The sequence below is a fragment of the Lithobates pipiens genome, unplaced genomic scaffold (assembly GCF_037356315.1).
Source record: "Lithobates pipiens isolate NorthernLeopardFrog02 unplaced genomic scaffold, aLitPip1_a1.2 Scaffold_8, whole genome shotgun sequence".
In the NCBI taxonomy this organism is placed as follows: Eukaryota; Metazoa; Chordata; class Amphibia; order Anura; family Ranidae; genus Lithobates; species Lithobates pipiens.
Window position 1 is genome coordinate 261,078,004 of NW_027507903.1, and position 22,328 is coordinate 261,100,331.

At 43.0% G+C, this 22,328-nt stretch overlaps 1 protein-coding gene across 1 annotated transcript in view; it reads left to right on the plus strand.

Annotated features, from left to right (window-relative positions):
* Window positions 1-22,328, plus strand: part of CEP290 (centrosomal protein 290) — a 338,046-nt gene that overhangs the window by 68,607 nt on the left and 247,111 nt on the right. The window contains exons 14-16 of the mRNA XM_077471382.1: window positions 3,909-4,071; window positions 13,092-13,192; window positions 15,845-15,932. Of these exons, the coding sequence (XP_077327508.1) occupies window positions 3,909-4,071; window positions 13,092-13,192; window positions 15,845-15,932 (352 nt within the window). The remainder of the gene's footprint in view (window positions 1-3,908; window positions 4,072-13,091; window positions 13,193-15,844; window positions 15,933-22,328) is intronic.

The following is a 22,328-nucleotide window of genomic DNA, read 5'->3' on the forward strand; positions in this document are numbered from 1 at the left end:
TAATTTTTCTTCATAAATTGAGGTCAAAATTTATACTGCTACAAATCTTTGGTAAAAATAACCCAAATCTGTGTATATTATTTGATATTTGTGAATGGCACCATAGATTGTAGACTATCATTGAAAATTGATCACACCTGATGCACTGAAGGCCTATCTAACTTCTTGAGACCCTAACAAGCCAGGAAAGTACAAATGTCCCCCAAATGACCCCTTTTTGGAAAGTAGACATTCCAAAGTATCTAGTAAGTTTTTTGAAGTTGTCATTTTTTTTCCCCCACAATTCTTTGCACAACTAAGATTTTTTTTACTTTTTCTTTTCACAAAATTGTCATATTACTACTTAAGCCCCGGACCTATTTGCAGCCAAAGAACCAAGCCCCTTTTTGCGATTCAGCACTGCGACGCTTTAACTGACAATTTCGCGGTCGTGCGATGTGGCTCCCAAACAAAATTGGCATCCTTTTTTTCCCACAAATAGAGCTTTCTTTTGGTGGTATTTGATCACCTCTGTAGTTTTTATTTTTTGCGCTATAAACAAAAATAGAGCGTCAATTTTGAAAAAAATGCAATAGTTTTTACTTTTTGCTATAATAAATCTCCCCAAAAAATATATATATAAAAACATTTTTTTCCCTCAGTGTAGGCCGATACGTATTGTTCTACATATTTTTGGTAAAAAGAATTCGCAATTAGCGATTATTGATTGGTTTGCACAAAAGTTATAGCGTTTACAAAATAGGGGATATTTTTATAGCATTTTTATTAAAATATATATATATATACTAGTAATTGTGGCGATTAGTTTATTTATTTATTTATTTATTTTTTTGAGACTGCAACATTATTGCGGACACATCGGACATTTTTGATACATTTTTGGAACCATTGTCATTTATACAGCAATCAGTGTTATTTAAATGCACTGATTCCTGTGTAAATGACACTGGCAGTGAATGAGTTAACCACTAGGTGGCAGTGTAGGTGTTATGTATGACATTATGTGTGTTTTTTTTATTTTTTTATTGTAGGGGGGCGTGGCCTGGCATGTGACGTCACTGATCGTCCTTCCCAATAAAAGGGAACAGACGATCGGTGACAACCACATAGGGAAGCACAGGGAGAGGTTTGTTTACACAGACTTCTCCTCGTTCTTCAGCTCTGTAACCCGATTGCGGGACACCAGCGGCGATCGGGTCCGCTAGTCTCGCGGTCACAAAGCACAGGAACGGTCGGCATGCTCCCGACCCACGACTGGGCACTTAAAAAGCAACGTACAGGTACGTGCTTGTGCCCAGCCGTGCCATTCTGCCAACGTACATCGGCGTGAGGCGGTCCTTAAATGGTTAACAGGTTTTTTTCTCACACACAGCATATGCATACCACACATTACACCTCAAAATACATTTTACTACTCCTAAATATGGCGATATCACTTGTGTGAGATTTTACACAGTGTGGCCACAAAGAGAGGTCCAACATGCAGGGAGCGCTGTCAGGTGTTCTAGGAACATAAATTACATACATCATTTCTTGAATACCTCTTGCACTTTTAAAGGTCCTGGAGCACCAGGACAATGGAAGCACCCAAAAAATTACCCCATTTTGGAAAGCAAACACCTCAATGTATATTCTATGAGACATATTGAGTCTTTTGAACATAGCGAACATACCGACCGGTACAGAGAGGGGAGAGCTGAGCCGGGCATGCACTGACTTGTTTTCAACTGACCACTTCGTCATTTGACAGAGCGATCACGTGGTAAAGGGCTGCTGCCATCGGCCTATACCGTGATATGTATGACCCAGCGGTCACGATTATTACCGGGTGCATGCCATTCTGGGAGGACGTTATAGTACGCCCTCCCAGGGTTACCCGACCACCCTGCAGCTGTTTTTTGGCTATGGGCAGTCGGCAAGTGTTTAAAATGTGTTAAACTGCATAGTGCTTGTGTGGTATCATTTGTCCCTTTTTATGTTGTAATATACCTGGTTGATCCTGCCTGTTGCTCTTGATACCATGGTCGGGATACGTGCCTCCGTCATCCCTCTGCTCTCCCTCCCTGTCTGTTAGTTTCCTATTTCATCTGGCAGTAAAGTTATTGATTCCAAATCCTGCAAGCCCCTATGTAATAACAAGATGTACTACATAGTGTGTGGTTTTAAAAAAAAATCTGCAGCTTAACACCTTTTTTCACATCGCCAATGTGCGATCACGTGACCACCCAGCTGACGTCAGAGGGGGAACTCAGCACCTCCCACTGTAGTCCATAGATTGGGGAAGGAGACCGCCGGGCGGTCACGTGACCGCAATTTGAAAAAAGCTATTTAGCTGCAGAATTAAAAAAAGAAAAACACTGTGTAGTACATCTTGTTATTACAGAGCAGGAAAACATCTGCTGGTGTCCCATGGAAGGAAATGCCAACAGACTTCACAACACAATGCAGCTGGTAGAACAGGGACATCAGGTTCCTGACAAATTAATATCTGTTTGCAGTTATTTTGTAAACTGTGATGAGAAAAACGCTGTCTAGTTGTTTATGTGTTTAGTATCAGATATCTCTACCTCTTGTCTAAACATTAAATAAATATAGAAGCTTTTGGAAGTTTTGTAATCAATATAGCAAATAAAAATGACAATGAGATATTTCTGTAGGTACTTAAAGTGAACCTTCATCCTAAAGGTCATGTCATGCTGCGCTGCCTCCTCCTCCCTCATTCTTTTACAGTTACAAAGTAATTTATTTATGTTGCAGAGCAGCGCTACTATAGGTGAGAATTTTTCTTTTTTTTATCCCTTTCTCCCGACCCTCGCACATACGCAGACTTACTGCAGAAAGCTCTGTGGCACAGCTGTACATGCGCTGGTTTCCCTGACCATCTATGCAAAGTTGGCTTTCAGGGAAATCCCAAACCTTCCTTGTCCTTTGTGCCTTTTTCCCAATGGACTCTGCCAGGAGATAATGGCTGATCAGGGCCTGTCAGCATATCTGTGCCATAATGGTGACACCGACAGGGTATCCAGTCACCTGAAGGGTAGCGGCATATAACCCATCATCTATCACTTGTTTTGTCCTCTAATCTAAGTTATGGGATTTACAGGTACATGAAAATTTCTATTTTTTTTTTTCATTTTTATTTTTGGCTGCTGCACAGAGATGTTTTTTTTTTAATCTTTATGCATAGAGTGCATGGAGGTAAAAAAAAAACTTGAGCCTTTAGAACCACTTTAAGGCTGGGTTCACATATGTGCGCATTGCATGCATGTCAGTGGAGCCGGTTCACACAGATCTTGGCTAGCCACTGAGCAGATTGCAAAAGGGTCCTGTGTGTTTATGGGTTCGGTTCAGGTGCAAATTCAGGCAAAAATTTGGGCCTTAATCGCACCTGAACCGATAAACAGAAACGCAACGAAACCCCAGGCACAAAACCCCAGCCGTACATATGTGAACCCTGCCTAATTGTGTAATTTAATGTCCAAATTAAGTTTCATCTCTACGGTGTGTTTTAACAGATTCCCAAAAAAACGAGTCAGCTTTGGGTTGTTGCTAGGGGGTTTGATTATTTACCAGTGGGTATGTGGGTAGATTATTTACCAGCTTCCTTTTTATATTTGCGGGTATTTAGCAATCTACATCTGCACTTGAGTCCCCATGACTGATATTCCACCATGGCCATTATGTGTAATCTAACTGCCAGATAAAGTTGGCAAGAATGTTTTTAAAAACTCATGCTACTGAATCAGTAAAGTGAGCCCATGTTCCTTTGGTTAATATGCCGCTATGTATATAGATATTATTTACTAAGCTGTCATATATGATGTATGTACTGTATATGGAAGAAAGACTTGTAAATGTGGTATTTGTTTTGTAAACTGATCTTTTCTTCCATGTATGTTTATTTAAAGGGAGTTTATGGCTTAGAAGAAGCAGTTGCTGAAATTAAAGATCTAAAGACTCAAATGAACCTAAGAGATCGGGAGATAGAGGCGCTGACTACAGATGTTAACAGACTTGAACTTAAAGTGAATGATATTCTTGATGAGAATGAAGATCTAAGGGAACGATTAGGTTTGTAGCTTTTTTCAATACAATACATTTCTTATGTTGTTGGAAACCTTACTTGAGTATGTATATTTTCATAACATAAGAATACTGGTGTCTGTATATACAATATCTCACAAAAGTGAGTACACCCCTCACATTTTTGTAAATATTTTATTATATCTTTTCATGTGACAACACTGAAGAAATTGCACTTTGCTACAATGTAAAGGAGTGAGTGTACAGCTTGTATAACAGTGTAAATTTGCTGTCCCCTCAAAATAACTCAACACACAGCCAATTGATATCTAAACCGCTGGCAACAAAAGTGAGTACACCCTTAAGTGAAAAAGTCCATATTGGTCCCAAAGTGTCAATATTTTTTATGGTCACCATTATTTTCCAGCACTGCCTTTAACCCTCTTGGCCATGGAGTTCACGAGAGCATCACAGGTTGCCACTGGAGTCTTCTTCCACTCCTCCATGACGACATCACAGAGCTGGTGGATGTTAGAGACCTTGCGTTCCTCCTCCTTTCGTTTGAGGATGCCCCACAGATGCTCAATAAGGTTTAGGTCTGGACACATGCTTGGCCAGTCCATCACCTTTTACCCCCAGCTTCTTTAACAAGGCAGTGGTCGCCTTGGAGGTGTGTTTGGGGTTGTTATCATGTTGGAATACTGCCCTGCGGCCCAGTCTCCAAAGGGAGGGAATCATGCTCTGCTTCAGTATGTCACAGTACATGTTGGCATTCATGGTTCCCTCAATGAACTGTTGCTCCACCGTGCTGGCAGCACTCATGCAGCCCCAGACCATGACACTCTCACCACCATGCTTAACTGTAGGCAAGACCCACTTGTCTTTGTAGCCCTCACCTGGTTGCCGCCACACACACTTGACACCATCTGAACCAAATAAGTTTTGTCTTGGTCTCATCAGACCACAGGACATGGTTCCAGTAATCCACGTGCTTAGTCTGCTTCTCTTCAGCAAACTTTGCAGGCTTTCTTGTATCATCTTTAGAAGAGACTTCCTTCTGGGACGACAGCCTTGCAGACCAATTTGATGCAGTGTGTGGTGTATGGCTGGAGCACTGACAGGCTGCCCCCCCCCCCCCCCATCCCTTCAAACTCTGCAGCAATGCTGGCAGCACCCATACGTCTATTTCCAAAAGACATATGGATATGGATATGACGCTGAGCACGTGCATTCAACTTCTTTGGTCAACCATTGTGAGGCCTGTTTTGAGTGGAACCTGTGTTTTTAAACTGCTCTATGGTCTTGGCCACCATGCTGCAGCTCGGTTTCAGGGTCTTGGCAATCTTCTTATAGTCTAGGCCAGCTTTATGTAGAGCAACAATTTTTTTTTTTCAGATTCTCAGTTCTTTGCCATGAGCTACCATGTTGAATTTCCAGTGAACAGTATGAGAGAGTGAGAGCGATAACACTAAATTTAACACACCTGCTCCCCAATCACACCTGAGACCCTGTCACATGACACCGGGGAGGGAAAATGGCTAATTGGGCCCAATTTGGACATTTGTACTCACTTTTGTTGCCAGTGGTTGAGTTATTTTGAGGGAACAGAAAATCTACACAGTTCTACAAGCTGTACACTCACTACTTTACATTGTAGCAAAGTGTCATTTCTTCAGTGTTGTCACATGAAAAGATGCATAAATATTTACAAAAATGTGAGGGGTGTACTCATTTTTTGTGAGATACTGTAGGTATTTTCTGATCATTTGCTTTCAAGTTGACTTAAATAGTAAATCCACTTTTGTTGAGAAAAAATCATTCCCCTGTGGTTGATCTATGAAATCCCTGTGTGTTCCTCTGTATCCATGTAGGAAAGTGAATCTAATGTGTGGTTTCTTCTGGTTCAAAAATTTTTTATTAACAAAGAAAACATAAAGTACATAGGCAACAACATTTCGTCTTGTACATAATACAGGAAGACAATAACAAAATGTACTCCAAAGCATGGCAGGTTACAATAAGATTGTCAAGGTGTCAATATGAATACAGTTGGTTGAAACCCATGAAACACACGCCTAGAGGCCAAAGCATATATACATATATGTGCAACATGCAAACAGTCTAGGACATTATAGTACAAAAAAGTGCAAAAAACCTAGTTCTATGCATTCAAAAAGCCACAGAACATTCGCTATTTAACTAGTGTTATCCAAGATCACCTCCAGGGTGAACGAATATCACAATTGAGTACATTAAGAGGGTGGATAGTGAAGTACAAGGCACAGAAGCAGAAGAGAAAAAAAGAGGAAAAGATGAGGAGACTGGAAAAAAGGGGTAGTAAGAAGGAACGGAAGGAAAAGAGAAGAGAATAGAGGGGAGAAGGGGGAAGAAAAAAGCAGATAAGCGAGAATTTCGGTCGGTCGACTCCCACTAAATAGCTTTAACCCAGCTGTTAATCGTTATGACAGGGAAAAATGTTGTCATGGGTCCAATAAATGCCGGTCAAAATGCGGAGGTAAAAAATGTTCAGTCCAAGGACGCCAAATTTTAGAGTGTCGGGGGACAGTATCTTGAATGGCCGCCTCAATTTTGCTATGTATCATTGCCTGCGTAATCCTGTTTTTAGTTTCGGTCAGGCGTAGGGTGGGAGTTTTCCAGGCTTTGGCTATTGTTTGTTTGGCTGCTGTGGTGACCTGCAGAGCGAGACGTATCTTTGTCTTGGTATACAAGCTTGGATAAAAATTAAGGAGGGCTAAAGCCGGGTCAGGGTCTATTGTGATATCAAACAAAGTAGATAAGATCAAAAAGATTTCAGACCAGAAACGTTTCACCACAGGGCATGTCCACCAGATGTGTAGATGTGTACCCCTCTCGGCACAGCCGCGAAAGCAGTTTGGGGAGTAGGAGTGTAAAAATTTTGCTATTCTATCTGGCACAAGGTACCAACGCATGAGAACTTTATAACTCGCTTCCAGGGCCACAATATTTTGTGAGGAGATCTTAGTATGTAGCAAATGTCAGACCAGTCGTGCTCCTCCAAGTTCAGGCCGAGGTCCCTAGACCAGCACTGCGCATACGTCGGGAGCGTCGAGGGTTGGGAGGTAAGATGTGCATATAGTTGTGATATGGTACCTGGGGCGTGCGGGTCAGAGTTACAAATATTTTTAAATATTGTGTACATACCTCTTCCTCTTGTCAGGCCAATAGTCTGCTTTACAAAGTGTGAAATTTGAAGGTATCGAAAATATTCACTGTTTGGTAATTGTTTTTGGGCCTGCAGGGAGGAGAACGATTTGATTGAGTCACCCGCCACCAGGTCACATATACGAGTTAGATCTGACTGTACCCACACTCGGAATGAGAAAGAAGAAGCGTAGGCAGGATGGAATTTAGGGTGACCAATATAAGATAGTAAGGGGGAGTGTGGGGAGATCAACCGAAATGTCTTACACAACCTATCCCACAGCTTGATAGAGTCAGAGGTGAGGGGATTGGAGACGGGGCCTCGAGCAGTAGGGGGCAGCCAGAGAAGGTTAGTTAGGGATATAGGGTAAATATCCACCGCCTCTAGACTCGCCCAGATAGGAACTTCAACCGTGGCGTGGTAAAGTGCCAACTGGGCAAGCTGGGCCGCGTGATAGTAATGTTGGAAATGAGGTATGCCTAAGCCTCCGGCCCTAAAGTGGCGGAGCAAGGTGGATCTAGAGATCCTAGGTTTTATGGGGCCCCATATATAAGTAAAAACCCGGCTTTGGATTATGCGATGAAAATAAGAGGGTACTGGAATGGGGAGAACTCTATATAGATATAGAAGCTTGGGGAGCAAAGACATCTTGACAGCGGTAATACGCCCCATCCAAGAGATGCAAAGGGGACGCCAATCCTGGAGTAAGGATGAGAGGTGCTTCAGCATTGGGAGGTAGTTAGCGCGAAATAGATCTGCGGGGTCACTAGTAAGTTTAATGCCTAAGTAAGGAATAGAAAGGCTAGACCATTGGAATGGAAAATTAGTCTTGAGAAGTGCCATAGTGTCGCTAGGTAGTGTTACATTAAGGGCCCTGGACTTTGCCTGGTTAACTTCCAGGCCGGATACTTTAGAAAATTTATCAAGGAGGTCAAGCAAGTTGGGGATAGTGATATGCGGGGAGGTAACAAACAGTAAAGCATCATCTGCGAAAAGGCATAATTTTTGGGTGGTAGAGGCTACGTCTAAGCCCTTAATATCCAGGTGAGCTCTAATAAGCGCAGCCAGGGGTTCAATTGCTAAGGCAAAGAGTTGCGGTGACAAGGGGCAGCCCTGCCGCGTCCCTCTACGTATTGGGAAGTTTTGGGAACTAAACCCTGAGTATTTCACTGAAGCCTGGGGGTCAGCATATAGGGACATAATCCATTGAAGGAAATGGGGGCCAAAACCCCAGCGTTTCAAAATGAAGTGCAGATAAGGCCAGGAGACCGTATCAAACGCTTTTCTGATATCCAGGGATAAAAGGTGCATAGGAATTGAGCGTGCTTTCGCAAGATGTTGTAGTAGGACGACTCGGCGTATGTTGTCACTAGCCTGTCTACGGGGGATAAACCCTACCTGGTCTTTATGAATCAATTTACCTATAATCAGGTTAAGGCGCAAGGCAAGGACTTTGGCTAGGATTTTTATATCTACATTGAGTAGGGATATGGGGCGAAAGTTAGACCATAGGGTGGTGTCTGTGTTGGGCTTGGGGATCATAGCTATCGTGGCCATCAGGGAATCCCTACCTAGGACCTGCTGCTTTAATAGGGCGTTAAATGAGTTCGTTAATAAGGGGGCTAGTACGTCCGAAATTTTTTTATAGTAGTTACTGGGTAGTCCGTCGGGGCCCGGACGTTTATTGGGTTTGAGAGACTTTATAGCCAACAGGACTTCCTCCGATGTAATCGGAGCATCAATGGAGTCTCTATCTGAAAGGGATAGTTCGGGTATAGACAGATTTTGGAATAGGGATTCAGCTTGCTGTTGAGAGAACTGAATTTTGTCTGAGTATAAGTCAGCCAACTTTTCACGAAATTCAGCTAATATTTTAACGGGGTTACTAGTATAGGAATTCTTGGTGACTTTGAGTCTAATTGGTTTATGAATCTTATCGGGCTGACGAAGGCGTAGGGCCAGGAAGGTATCAGGTTTGTTTGCCTTGATGTATAATGTATGATTAGCCCTACGAAGGACTTTGTCTGCCGACTCGGCTAATAGAAGGTCTAGTTCTAGTTTGATTTTTTCAAGAATAAGTCTATGGGGTTCCGTGGGCGAGTCTTGGAACTGGAGGAAGTGTAGGTGGTACTCCTCCTCCAACTGTTGCTGCCTACGTTGACGGTCTCTTTTTATGTGTGTGGCTAAAGAGATGCAGCTGCCCCGAATTACCGGCTTATGTGCTTCCCAGAGGAGAACCGGGGATATGTCTGTGGTAGCGTTGTGGCGTAAGTAATCAGTTATAGCAACACGAATATCAAGGCAGTAAGTTTGATTAGTAAGATGCGCCTCATTCATACACCTGGACCCATGCTGAATTCTGGGAACCAACGAAGTAATAGTAGTGATAACAGCGCAGTGGTCATACCAGGGAATCGGACATATACTGGATTTGAGCACGACTGGGAAGGAGGCCACCGGGGTCAAAATGTGATCAATCCTAGAGAACGATTTGTGAGGATGCGAATAGAACGTATAATTCCTTTTCAGGGGATTGCATTCCCTCCAAGTGTCTAGGAGGGATGCCATGTGAAACTGCTTCCTAAGCTGAGCCGAGAGGGAGTGACCTTCTGGTGTGTATGGTGATTTGTCTAGGTGGGGATGCAGGGTTAGGTTGGAATCTCCACAGACCAAAAGCGTGCCTTTGCAGTGAGTTTGAATAACCTGTAGGAGATGTGAAAAAAAAAGGGTTAGGATTGCCATTTGGGGCATAATAGGAGACTAATGTGACTTCGGAATCCTGGAGTAGACCAACTAAAATAATGTAACGACCCTCAGGGTCTTTAATTTCCGTAGTGGGTGTGAAAGGCAAAGAGCGATGAAATGCTATCAATACACCCCTATGTTTAGTAGCCGCCGAAGCAGTAAAGACTTGAGGGTAGTGGGGGCTAAAATATTTGGGGGTTTGGGATAACGCAAAATGCGTTTCCTGGAGGGCTACTATCCCAGCGTTCAGGGAGTGGAAATTTCGAAAAGCCTTAACCCTCTTGTTAGGGATATTAAGACCCTTAACATTTAAAGATAATATATTCAGGGGGGCCATCTATGGATAGGGTGGGAGAAATTATAAGATAGCGTATAGGATGTGAGAGTCGACCGACCGAAAGGGAACAAAAGAAGAGAGAAAGAAGAGATAGAGGGGGGAAAGAAGGAGAAGAAAAAATAAATTCTGTCTGCAGGGCAAACCTTAAAATAACAAAAGCCGTCAAATACCAAGGGGGCTTGCTCGGCAAGGCAATGCTCAAACCCCAGGGCCCCAAACAGGTTGCCCGGGAGAAAGTGCATTAAGTGAGGGGGGAGCAGTGACCGCTCTCCGCCGCCGCAGGGGTAACAATAGTGCGTGAACAAAACAATTTGCTAAACCAAGCAGATATTTAAATAAGAACAAACAAATAAAAAGGAAACAAGAATAAAACATGAGGACCTAATCCAGTTAGCAGTATCACAGAAAGCAGTAGGGATACATTTAGACTGAAGAATAATATCTTTGTAGAGCCATATCGCAGAGGCTTTCAAGTAATAAGGAGGGTAAGGGTGGGGTAGACAAGGATGAGAAGGAGGGCAAATCAGGGTAGAGATGGGGGGAAGGAGGTGAAAGCAAGGAAAAGGGACAAGGGAAAAGGGGAGGAAAAGGTGGGTAAGGGGGGACAAGGTTGCATAAGATAGGTCAGTGAGAAATCTGACATCTTTCTGCACTAAATTAAAATTAAAATTAAAACATGTAGGCATAAAAAACAAAAACATTACCAAGTTACATCAAACGGCCATGAAGCAAGTGCAAGGTGTCAGCATATCTTTGCAAATCCGGGGCTACCGATATCGAAGAAATCTGGGGAAAAATAATACTGAAAAAAAAAAAAAACAATGGGACAAAGAAAGAGAGTACATACGGAACAGCTAACAAGTAGGATTCGGTGGAAGATGGCCTCCGGGACAGAGGTCAGTTGTTGTCTTCCGCACGGATATCCAAATCCTAAAAGATCTCACAAGGGGACATGAAAAGACTTTAGAAAAATAACATGAGAAAGGTCAAGGGCACCTGAGTAGCCAGTTCAGCGTGGAGGGCGAGATTTAGGAGTGAAGATTATACCATCCGACATCCTGGCAGGGGTTCCTTTGCGAACTGATACAGGACCTGGTAAGTTACGAAGCGGTGTGGCCGAATAAGGATGAGCCGCCGAGCGAGCCGGTGTACGAGGCAAGTTTGACTCAGTATGTGAGTCCGGGTGGGTAAGATGGAGGCCTTCCAAGAGGCGCTGTAAGGACTCCGGTGATGAACAGGTGTGCTGTTGTCCTTGATAGGAGAACTGTATAGCGAACGGGAATCTCCAGGTATATTTCAATTGATGGTGGAGTAGAATCTGTATCTGAGGCTTCATGGCTCGGCGTTTGGTAATAGTGAGGGGAGCCAGGTCAGAAAACAATTGATACGCGTGCCCTTGGAATTGCAGGGAATCCTTGTTGCGGGCTGCATTAAGAAGCTGTTCTTTTGTGCGAAAAAAATGTAGCCGAACAATAATGTCTCTGGGTGGACCGTCTGCCTGTCGTCGAGTGAGGGCTCTGTGAACCCTGTCGAATTCTAGGCGTTCAATGGGTATGCCCGGGGCTAATTCTTGGAACATGGCCGTCACAAAGGACTGAACATCATCCACGGTCTCAGGTATGCCCCTTACCCTCAAGTTGGCTCTGCGGGAGCGGTTCTCAGCATCCTCCCAACGTGAGAGGAGGGTAACATTTTCTTCTCGGAGAGCTATTTGTTCCTGGGCTTGTTCCTGTAGAGCAAATTCGATATCGTCTACCCTGGATTCTAAGGCCGCAGTGCGCTGGCCTATATCGCGTATCTCTCTCGAGAGCCGGTCTGTGATCTGCTCCGATGTGGCGTTCAGGGCCTTCTGCAGCATGGTCTCCATATGTTTGAGGAAATCGCTGGGAATCATCCCGGACGGTAGCGGGGGTGTTTCTGTGGGGTCATGTGTGCTCACCTCCCGGTCTTCGTCGCTGTCTGAGGTTTCTCGGCTGGGGGCGGAGGACACCTGCTGAGCTGCCAGGGCCTTCGCCGCCATTTTAGACGAGGCGCGGGCGAGGACTTTCTTGATGGGTTTAGGCTTATTCTTCCCTCTATGGCCCGTCAGCACCATTCCACTGGATGCCAGGGCTGGCGGGGGTGAGGTACGATGCAATAGGATGAGGATTGCGGGCTTGGTTCAGCGATTAGGTCCCGAAGCGGCGGCGGAGAGTGCGGAGCCTTAGCAAGACACGTCCGCCATGCCAGACCTCGCGCATGCGCCTCCTAATGTGTGGTTTCTTAATCGGCTGCTGCACCTGCAGGGCTCTGAGGGAAGCTGCTGGGCCTGTATCCCTTTTAGACGTGATTTACTCTTGGACGTATCTCGAGAAAAATGACATTTTGTTGCAGGGAATGCCTGAAAATCTGACTTGCATCTTATTGTAGACTTCTGGGAAAATTGGTGAGCCAATCACACAAGCAGGAAATGGTGAATTACAGAGCTGCAGATTGAAAAGGAAAGGTCATTTTTAATAACATTCAATTAGATTTGGTGGTGTAGTGGGTAACACTCTTGTCTAGAAGTAAAAAGGGTCGTTGGTTTGAATCCCAACCACGACACCACCTGCCTGGAATTTGCATGTTCTCTCTGTGCCTGTGTGGGTTTCCTCCGGGTACTCCAATTTCCTCCCACACTCCAAAGACATGCTGCTTTCAATGACTCCAATTGTTGAGGTTTCTATCCCAGATCTGAAGGTTTCAATCAGACAGTAGTATCTGAAAGGAAATACCGTTACCAGTTAGCATTAAAAGGTGTAATTTCAATGTGTTTTCTTTCAGGACTTGATCCTAAAGCTGTGATTGATTTAACTGAATTTAAAAATGTTAAGACTTCCAAACAGCAGCAATACAGAGCAGAAAACCAGATTCTTTTGAAAGAAGTAGGTATTTTTTATTTATCCCAACAACCGATGTCATGTTTTTTTGTTTCATATAAACCTATACAGACATGTGAAAGGTTTGAAGCTGTGTCTATTATTATATAACCGCAGCAAGGGTTAGCATAAATAATACAAAACATTTAATGAAATACAGTTTTCACGGCAGGGAATTGATTATATCTGCATCCAAGGGACCGCATAATTATTCAGTGGACTTTTAAAGCAGTAGCTAACCGCACCATTTTTTACTTTTTTTTTTTTTTTTTTTTAAGCCCTGAAATATAAAGGCATAAGGTGCTAGTATACATTGCATACTAGCACATTATGAAATACTTACCTTAGTAATGAAGCCCTCCAGCGCCGCGCTGTCACTGCGCACAGGCGCTTCCATCTTAACCCAGTCTTCCTTCCAGGTTTGCATCCTCAGGTCTCTGGCTGCGTTGCTATGCGGGTAGGAGTCACAGGCCGCGGCATGGAACTCTGAAGGGACGGCACAGGTATACCGTCCCTTGAGAGCGCATGCGCCAGTGACGTCACCTACTGCATGCAGTGTGAATATCTCCTAAACCGTGTAGGTTTAGGAGAGTCCCACTGTACCTACAGATAAGCCTTATTATAGGCTTACCTGTAAGCACAAGTGCCAAAAAAGTGTTTACTCCCAATTTAAGGTATTTCTCTTCAGTTTTTCTGATAGGTAGTATGCATTGTCATCATCTCCTTCTTTTTTTTTTTCTTTTATCCAAAAGCAAGTTAAACCAGTGATTCTATACTGTATAATATTTGTTTTTTAAATGCAGGCAGTATTAGTATGAATAACTGAATTTTACCTGTTAGCAGCCACTTGCAACCTACTGTACAGCAGATCTCAGTCTGGATGAGCGAGAAGCAGCACAATGAGTCAATGAGTTGAGCTGCATGCTCTTGTGTTAACAAGGAGCAAACTGATAGAAGGAGAGACAGATGAGCTCATTAGTCTACTGCCTCTCCATTCATCTTAAGCCCCTTTCACACGGGACGGATCCGTAATGATCCGCCCAGTGCTGATCTGCTTGCTCAGTGGGGATCGCTCCATTTATCCCCGCTGAGCCAGCGGATGACAGGGCGGTCCCTGCACACTGTGCAGGGACCGCCCTGTCAGCTCTCCGCTCTCCTCTATGGGGAGCGGATGAGCACGGACCGTCTGTCCGTGTTCATCCGATCCGCTCTGCAGACGGATAGAAAAATAGGATTTTCCTCCGTCTGCAGAATCGGACAATAGCGGAGACGGACGATATCGGTTGTCTGCGGATGTTCATCCGCAGACACCCGCTATCCCATAGGAATGCATGTATGTCCGCATTTCATCCGCAAACGGATGAATGAAATACGGACATACGGTCCGCATATGTGAAAGGGGCCTTACATGTTGTACATGGTATGGAGGATCCTTGTAGTGTTACTTTTTAAGCAATGATGAGCACATTCAACCCATTGCTTGGATATTGACACCCACGCGGTTTGAGTACCGCAAGCAGACAACTTCCCTATTGTATGGCTGACATGCGTACAACTATAAAACCTGTATAGGTAGAATAGATAAAGTTGATTTTTCAATGAAAAAGAGAATGGTGAGACCAAAATCTGGAAAAAGAAAGAAGGTAATCTAGAAAAATGTTCTATGAGCCTAAAATGGGTTTACGTATCTGGGATAAGTTTACTTAACCACTTCCCGACCGGCGCGCAATGATGTACGTCGGCAGAATGGCACGAGCAGGCAAATTGGTGTACAGGTACTTCCATTTGTAATTGCCACCCTGCCATCACGTGCGCGCGGCTGGTGGTGCACGCGCATGACAGTCAAGACCCCCGTGAGTCCGGTTGCGGGGATACCCGCGATCGTCTCACGGGAGACTGAACGGGGAGATGCTTTAGTAACAAGTCACACTGATCTCTGCTCCCTGTGATTGGAGCAGAGATCAGTGTTCACTAACACACAGCCCAGCCCCCCACAGTTAGTAACATGCCCCTAGAACACACTTAACCCCTACACTGCCACCCCCTGGTTAACCCCTTCACTGCCAGTGTCATTTACACAGGAATCTGTGCATTTGTATAGCACTGATTGCTGTATAAATGACAATGGTGTCAAAAATGTCCAATGTGTCCGCCATAATGTCACAGTCAATAAAAATCGCTGATCGCCGCCATTACTAGTAAAAAATATTATTAATAAAAATGGCATAAAACTATCCCCTATTTTGTAAATGCTATAATTTTTTGCGCAAACCAATCAATCGCTTATTGCATTTTTTTTTTTTTTTTTACCAAAAATTTGTAGAATACATATCGGCCTAAACTGAGGAAAAAAATGTATTTTTATATATTTTTGGGGCATATTTATTATAGCAAAAAATAATGCGTTTTTTTTTTCAAAATTGTCGCTCTATTTTTGTTTATAGCGCAAAAAATAAAAGCCGCAGGGGTGATCGCAAAAGTGGTCTGGTCTTAAGCCAGCAAAATGGTCCGCTCTGAAAGTGGTTAAGGAACACTAATAATTCAGAAAAATAACTTTTGTGATTTTTTTTTTTTCGTGATGAAAAAAGACAAACATTTTTCTACTTAAATGTAGATCTGTAAACCTAGATTTCGCTTTTAATGTTCATTGTTTGACAGATTGAACGTCTGGAGGAAGAACGAGTTGAACTAAAGCAGCATGTTCGCAAACTGGCTCAAGAGAAAGGAAAAAGAGCTGCTTCTCTTGGTAAAAACAAAACAAAAACTTCTTATGCTGTTTTTATGTTGTGTTCAAACATTTCTCACTGAAACCACAAAAAATTCTCCAGATGATATTTTTTCTCCATTAGCGTAGTGGCCGCTCCTACTTATATAGAACCTAAAGCACTAACTAGTTGTTTTTTTGAACAGACAGAAAATCCAGGCAAATTGGCTTTATTCTATCAGGTTTGAGACTGAGCTAGGAAGTTATTTTTCCAGCAGTTTACAAATGGTAAAAATGGCTTTAGCAAATAAAAATAATAAATAAATAAAATAAAAAATAATTAAAAATAGTTACACAGAGGGTATTTTACTCCCTACAGGCTCTCTAAGGTTTGTCCTGTTGTCTCATCAGATTGCTGGCACAATTGTGGTTCAATTGGCCTATTGATCCACATTGTCTGGTATTGCTCCTCTATGAAGTCATATTGGAATCAAACTTTTTTTTTTTTTTGTTTTTTTTGGAACTCAAAACTACTCTCTGAACTCACTCAATCACCAATTTCACCATCTGCAGAACTAGCTCTCCTACATCTCAACATAAATTGTATCCCTAAGCCAGTTAGAACAATATTCCTACAAATTCTCTTATCTGCTAAACGTAAAGTGTTACTAAACCCACAGCAGTAAAATCAGTCTGTATATGCTGTAAAGCATGCTTGTTATACTCACTGTGGAACCTAAGGGGGTTAATCCTCTGCACTGTGTAAAAAGACTGTTTGTTCCTCCTCTTGCATTGTCCCCTTAACACGACCGCGCTATTGGAGTCAGGCTTCACATGCTCAGTTTGGTGTGTATTGCTAGAGGTTTTTTTTCTTGGTAGAGTGAATGTTATCAGCACAGGGCCAATCAGCAGTGTACAGACAGAGGATCAGGGGTCCTGCATCCTGATAGGACAGCTAGTGCAGTATGAAAACCTCTCCTACAAGCTTTAACCAGACACTATATACAGCTGATGAGAAAAGGTATTTAGCAGTTTATATTTACTAAAATTATTGCACTGGTCTGTGGGAGACCAGATATAGTGAATGCAGGGTCCTGGGTTTAGTAACACGTTAATATTGCACAAAATTGGAAATCTCTAATTGTGTCTAATGTGTCTTGATATGACTTAAACCATAATTGTGCGCTTGAACGTGTGTATGGTCTAAAAAAAAAAATGATATTCTTAGTAAATTATAGACTGATTCATTTGATTTATCATCCCTCCTCAAAATACTTTATACATTTCCATTGGTTGCTTAAACTATACTACATACTTTAGCTGTCTATAATACTTTATATGCTCCTATATTTAGTGGCATTTCTCTTATTTACGCTATTGTTGACACTCCCTTACCCCTGTAAAGTATTTTTGAATAAAAAGATTTGGGGAAAAAAAATAGTAAAATGGGAGAGCGATAATGAGATGGCATTTGTTTTCTAAAAGTTTTAGTCGTACAGAAAATCAATAATCAGTGAAAAGGTAGTTAATTATTATAATATAATATTATAATATTATTAATAATGTCACATCACTTTCTCAAACCCAATCTTTCTAAAACTGAGCTTGTAATATTTCCTCCTTCCCGGTCCCCCCAATGGCTTTACTATTAAGATCAACAGCACAACCATTGGTCCCTCCACACGTGCCAGGGTCCTGGGTGTAATCCTTGACTCTGACGTTTCCTTCAGCCCCCCTATCCAATCACTGGCTAAATCCTGGCGCCTTAACCTCCTCAACATCTCCAGAATTCGACCCTTCCTAACTAATGACAACACAAAGCAACTTATTCACTCATAGATTATTTCCTGCCTTGACTACTGCAATTCTCTCCTTAATGGCCTACCCTTACCCTTATGCAGGCTATCCCCCCCCCCCCCCCCTTAGTCTATTAAGAATGCTGCTGCTAGACTAATATACCTTACTAATCCATCTGTGACTGCTGCTCCTCTCTGCCAATCCCTTCACTGGCTTCCCCTACCCCACCGTATAAAATTCAAAAATGCTAACCACAACATACAAGGCCATCCACTACTCATCTGTAGATATTGCCCAAATCGTCCCCTCCACTCCTCCTAGGACTTCCTGCTCTCTAGCTCCCTTGTTACCTCCTCTCGTGCTCACCTTCAGGACTTCTCCGCAGCCTCTCCCATCCTCTGAAACTCCCTGTCTGATCAGCCCCTAACCTGTCCACCTTTAGCAGCTCCCTGAAAACTCACTTATTCAGGGAAGCCTATCCCACACCCACCTAACAACCCCATCAAATCATTCCCTGCATCTATTACCTTTTTGTACCACACCCCCTCCCTTTTAGAATGTAAGCTCTACGAGCAGGGCCCTTCTGTATTGAACTGTACTGTAATTGTGCTGTCCCCCCTCTACATTGTAAAGCGCTGTGTAAATTGTTGCCACTATATAAATTGTGTATAATATTAATAATACATATATTTGTCTGCAGTTATAAGAAAAATCAATGTTCAATATCTCAACAGGAATCCCTCATTCCCTTATCTCTTAAGTTACATCTAGGACCCACACTGTTATGCTTTCCAGCAGCGTGGGTTGTCTAAAGGGTTCTTCCTTCTAGATATTTTGGCACGCTGTGAACTCGATTATAAGAGTCAGGATGGACCTGGTCTATGTATAGAATGCATCTTTTGAGAAGACCATTCCTTTGCTATTACAAGGTCTGGGCCCTACTGTAGCACCCAAAGTGGTATTCCCTTTTGGTGGGCCACTAGAAGCCAGGCCAGCACAGATAGTATTTAGACAATCCTAGAAAAACTGAAGGTTATGGCGTGCAAGTGGGGGTGGGGTGTTGGCTTTGCTAGTAGACTAGTAGAACTGGTAGAACTGACTCTACTTGGAGTAGTCAAATTGTAAAGCAATTGCAAGTGATTAGAAAATACTTTCTTTACAGTAACACCAATGCAAGTAAGCATTTTCGAATACTTACTGTTCTTTGCTTTCACATGTAATTGAATACATTGGTGATAGGGTCTCCAGAAATACTGTCACCAATTTTTATTTATTTATTTTTCTTATGTAGCAATTTGCTTTTCTACACTTAGCAGAAAACAAATCACTTTTCCCACTTATTGTTGCTTAAACCAGGACCCTGCATTTACTTTATCTGGTCTCCCACAGTACACAGAACATGGAAATGCAATTATTTTATTAAATATAAAATGATAAATACCTCATCAGCAGTATAAAGCAGTCTTGTGATTTGCTATCAGTTTCTGGTCAAAGCTTGCAAGAGGAGATTTCATTCTACGCTGACTGTCCTATGAGGCTGCAGGACCCCTGTCCCTCTGTCTGGGCAGTGCTGGTTGTCCCTGTGCTGATCACATGCATCCTCCCAAGAAAAAAAAAACTCTCTAGCAATACACACCAAACCGAGCATGTGCAGAGTGTCCCCAAGGCTCTGTACTATCAGCAGGTGGCTTGGGGACAGTAAAAGAAGTGGAGGATCAGAAAAGACAGGATCAAACAGCCTTTTTTACACAATGTGGAGGATTAACCCCTTAGGTCCCACAGCCTTGTAACAATCATGCTTTTAACTCACAAATTAGTCTGCCTGTATAGTATGTCTGCAAAGATATAGATATAGCTCCTGTTGAGAATTCAGGCTTTTTTATTTCCCCTTTGTTTTCCTCCTTTTAGATGCTATTTTTTTTTCTTTACTGTACAGAATGATTTTTTGCAAGTCTTGATTGCTGTCACAGTGATGTATATGTTTTGACAGGATTATGTGGCTCAGATTAGTCCACTGTTAAATTATGTGGGATTCAGAAGCATCAGAGGTTATGTCCCTTTTATTTGCATTTGAACTGCTTTTAAGGCTTATTCAGGTCTGAGATCCCTATAATTTTGAATCAGAAATAAAGGCAGCCATATGTTTTTTATGCCACTATTTCTATTAATGCCATCTGTTGCTCTCAGGAGAGGGTCTGACATTGCAAATACCGTATATACTCGAGTATAGGCCGACCCGAATATAAGCCGAGGCCCCCAATTTACCCCCAAAAAAACTGGCAAACTTATTGACTCGTGTATAAGCCGAGGGTAAGACATGCCTGTCCATCCCTGTGTGTGTGTCCGTCCATCCCTGTGTGTCCATCCATCCCTGTGTGTCCGTCCATCCCTGTGTGTCCGTCCATCCCTGTGTGTGTGTGTCTCCATCCATCCATCCATCCCTGTGTGTGTGTGTGTATCCGTGTGTGTGTGTGTGTGTGTGTGTGTGTGTGTGTGTGTGTGTGTGTGTGTGTGTGTGTCCAGCCTACCTGTGTCCTGAGCCTTTGTCCCGAGCCTCCGTCCCGTGCCGAGCCTCCTTGCCTCCGTGCCTCGCCGCCGTGCCTCGCCGCCGTGCCTCGCCGCCGTGCCTTGCCTCCGGTCCCGTCCCGTCCCGTCCCGTGCCGTGCCATCCTGTGCCTTGCCTCCGTCCCGTGCCCTCTTCGTTCGTCGGCGGCCATTGTAAAATTCAAAAGCTGCGCCGCCGCCTTCGCCTGTGATAGGCGGAACACTGAATTTCCCAGCAGCCTGTGTTCCGCCTATCACAGACGTCGTATCATCCTCGTCCGTAGTACGAGGATGATACGAAGTCCGTGATAGGCGGAACACAGGCTGCTGGGAAATTCAGTGTTCCGCCTATCACAGGCGAAGGGGGAGCCGGAGGCGCGGCTTTTGAATCAGAATGGCCGCTGTCTGTCTGCTCGACACGCTGATCGAGCGGGCAGACAGCGATGACTCGAGTATAAGCCGAGGGGGGCACTTTCAGCCTCAAAAAAGAGGCTGAAAATCTCGGCTTATACTCGAGTATATACGGTAATCAACTCTTACCCATCTTGTCTGTCCATAATGATAAGAAGTCTGAATTTTGTAATGTATTTTGACTTTTCTACCATCAGATGGGTGTCCTGGGAAAACTGGTATGTGCAGAAGACCTACATATATCCAGCTTAGTTTTGAATTTCACTTTCCAAGCGTGTGATGATCTTTATGATCTAGTGAAATGTCTTTTCTGAGACTTAGATTTGCGGAGAAGGAAATTCCTTATAGATTTGTGGAAGACTAAATAGAACAGAGTTCTCTTGGTCTGCAAAACATTAGTACAAATGTGAGAGGTAATAGCTACAGAAGTACAGCTAAGAGGCCCATAAATAGTACGAGGCCAGTAAATAAACATGAAATCGGATTCATCAGTTTCTAGCAAGTATGAGGCATCACCAACTAGAGACCTTCTAATTTACACGATACTCTGGGAAGACAGAATGTGCTATTTTATGTCCAGGAACTTTGGATTTGTAGTTGGTGTCATAGTCTTCTGGTCTTGTGTCACCTGTTGGGGATTCAACAGGCTCCCCAGGCTCCAAACACCACTACTTTTAACTAGTTTTGCAAGCTAATTTAATTTCCTTCTTCCTCTTTAAAATATTTAATACCTTTTTGTTCCAGTTCACTTTTTCAAATAAAAGTTGCTCTATGGTTAAGCTACCATGGTGCTGCATTTATTAACAGTAATGTAATCACATGGCTGAGTACTTACTGGCTGTACAGGCCAACAAGGGGGCGTTCTGTTGACTGTTCTGCATCGGACTAGTATTTTTTTTCTTCTCCGATAGGGACAGTTGTTACCTGGCTAAAAAATTTGTTTTAAATTGCCGTTTTAAATACATTTTCTGCTACAGAGCATCTGTATTTTTTTTGCCACAAGTGCACAAACAAAAAGAGTGGATGATTCCAATATCCTACAGTCTTCTCTTTTTCTCATACTAAATAATATTTAAAATAAATCCAGCACCCTGCATTCACTATATCTGGTCTCCCACAGTACACAGAACATGGAAATGCAATTATTTTGGTAAATATAAACTGCTAAATATCTTTTCTCAGCAGCAGTATATAGCAGTCTTGTGACCTCTATCAGTGTCTGGTTAAAGCTTGCAGGAGGAGTTTTAATTCTACTCCTGACTGTTCTATGAGGCTGCAGGACCTCTGACCCTCTGTCTGTGCTGATTGATCCTGTACCAATCATGTGCACCCTCCCAAGAAAAAATAAAAACTCTATACATATCAAACTGAGAATGTGCAGAGTGACTCCAAAGGCTCTGTCTTATCAGGAGATGGTTAGGGGACAGTGGAAGAAGGGGGAGGATCAGAGAAGACGGGATCAGACAGCCTTTTTACCCAATGTAGAGGATTCATCTCTTAAGTTTTCACAATGAGAATAACAAGCATGTTTTATTGCCTATACAGACTGATTTTACTGTTGTGGGTTTAGTAACACTTTAATACTCTATATATAAATATGTCACAGAGCCAATTTTATTCCCATGCACAGCATGTACGTAGCAGTCATCTGTCAGATATCAGTTTTACAGTTTGGTCCTTCCTGCT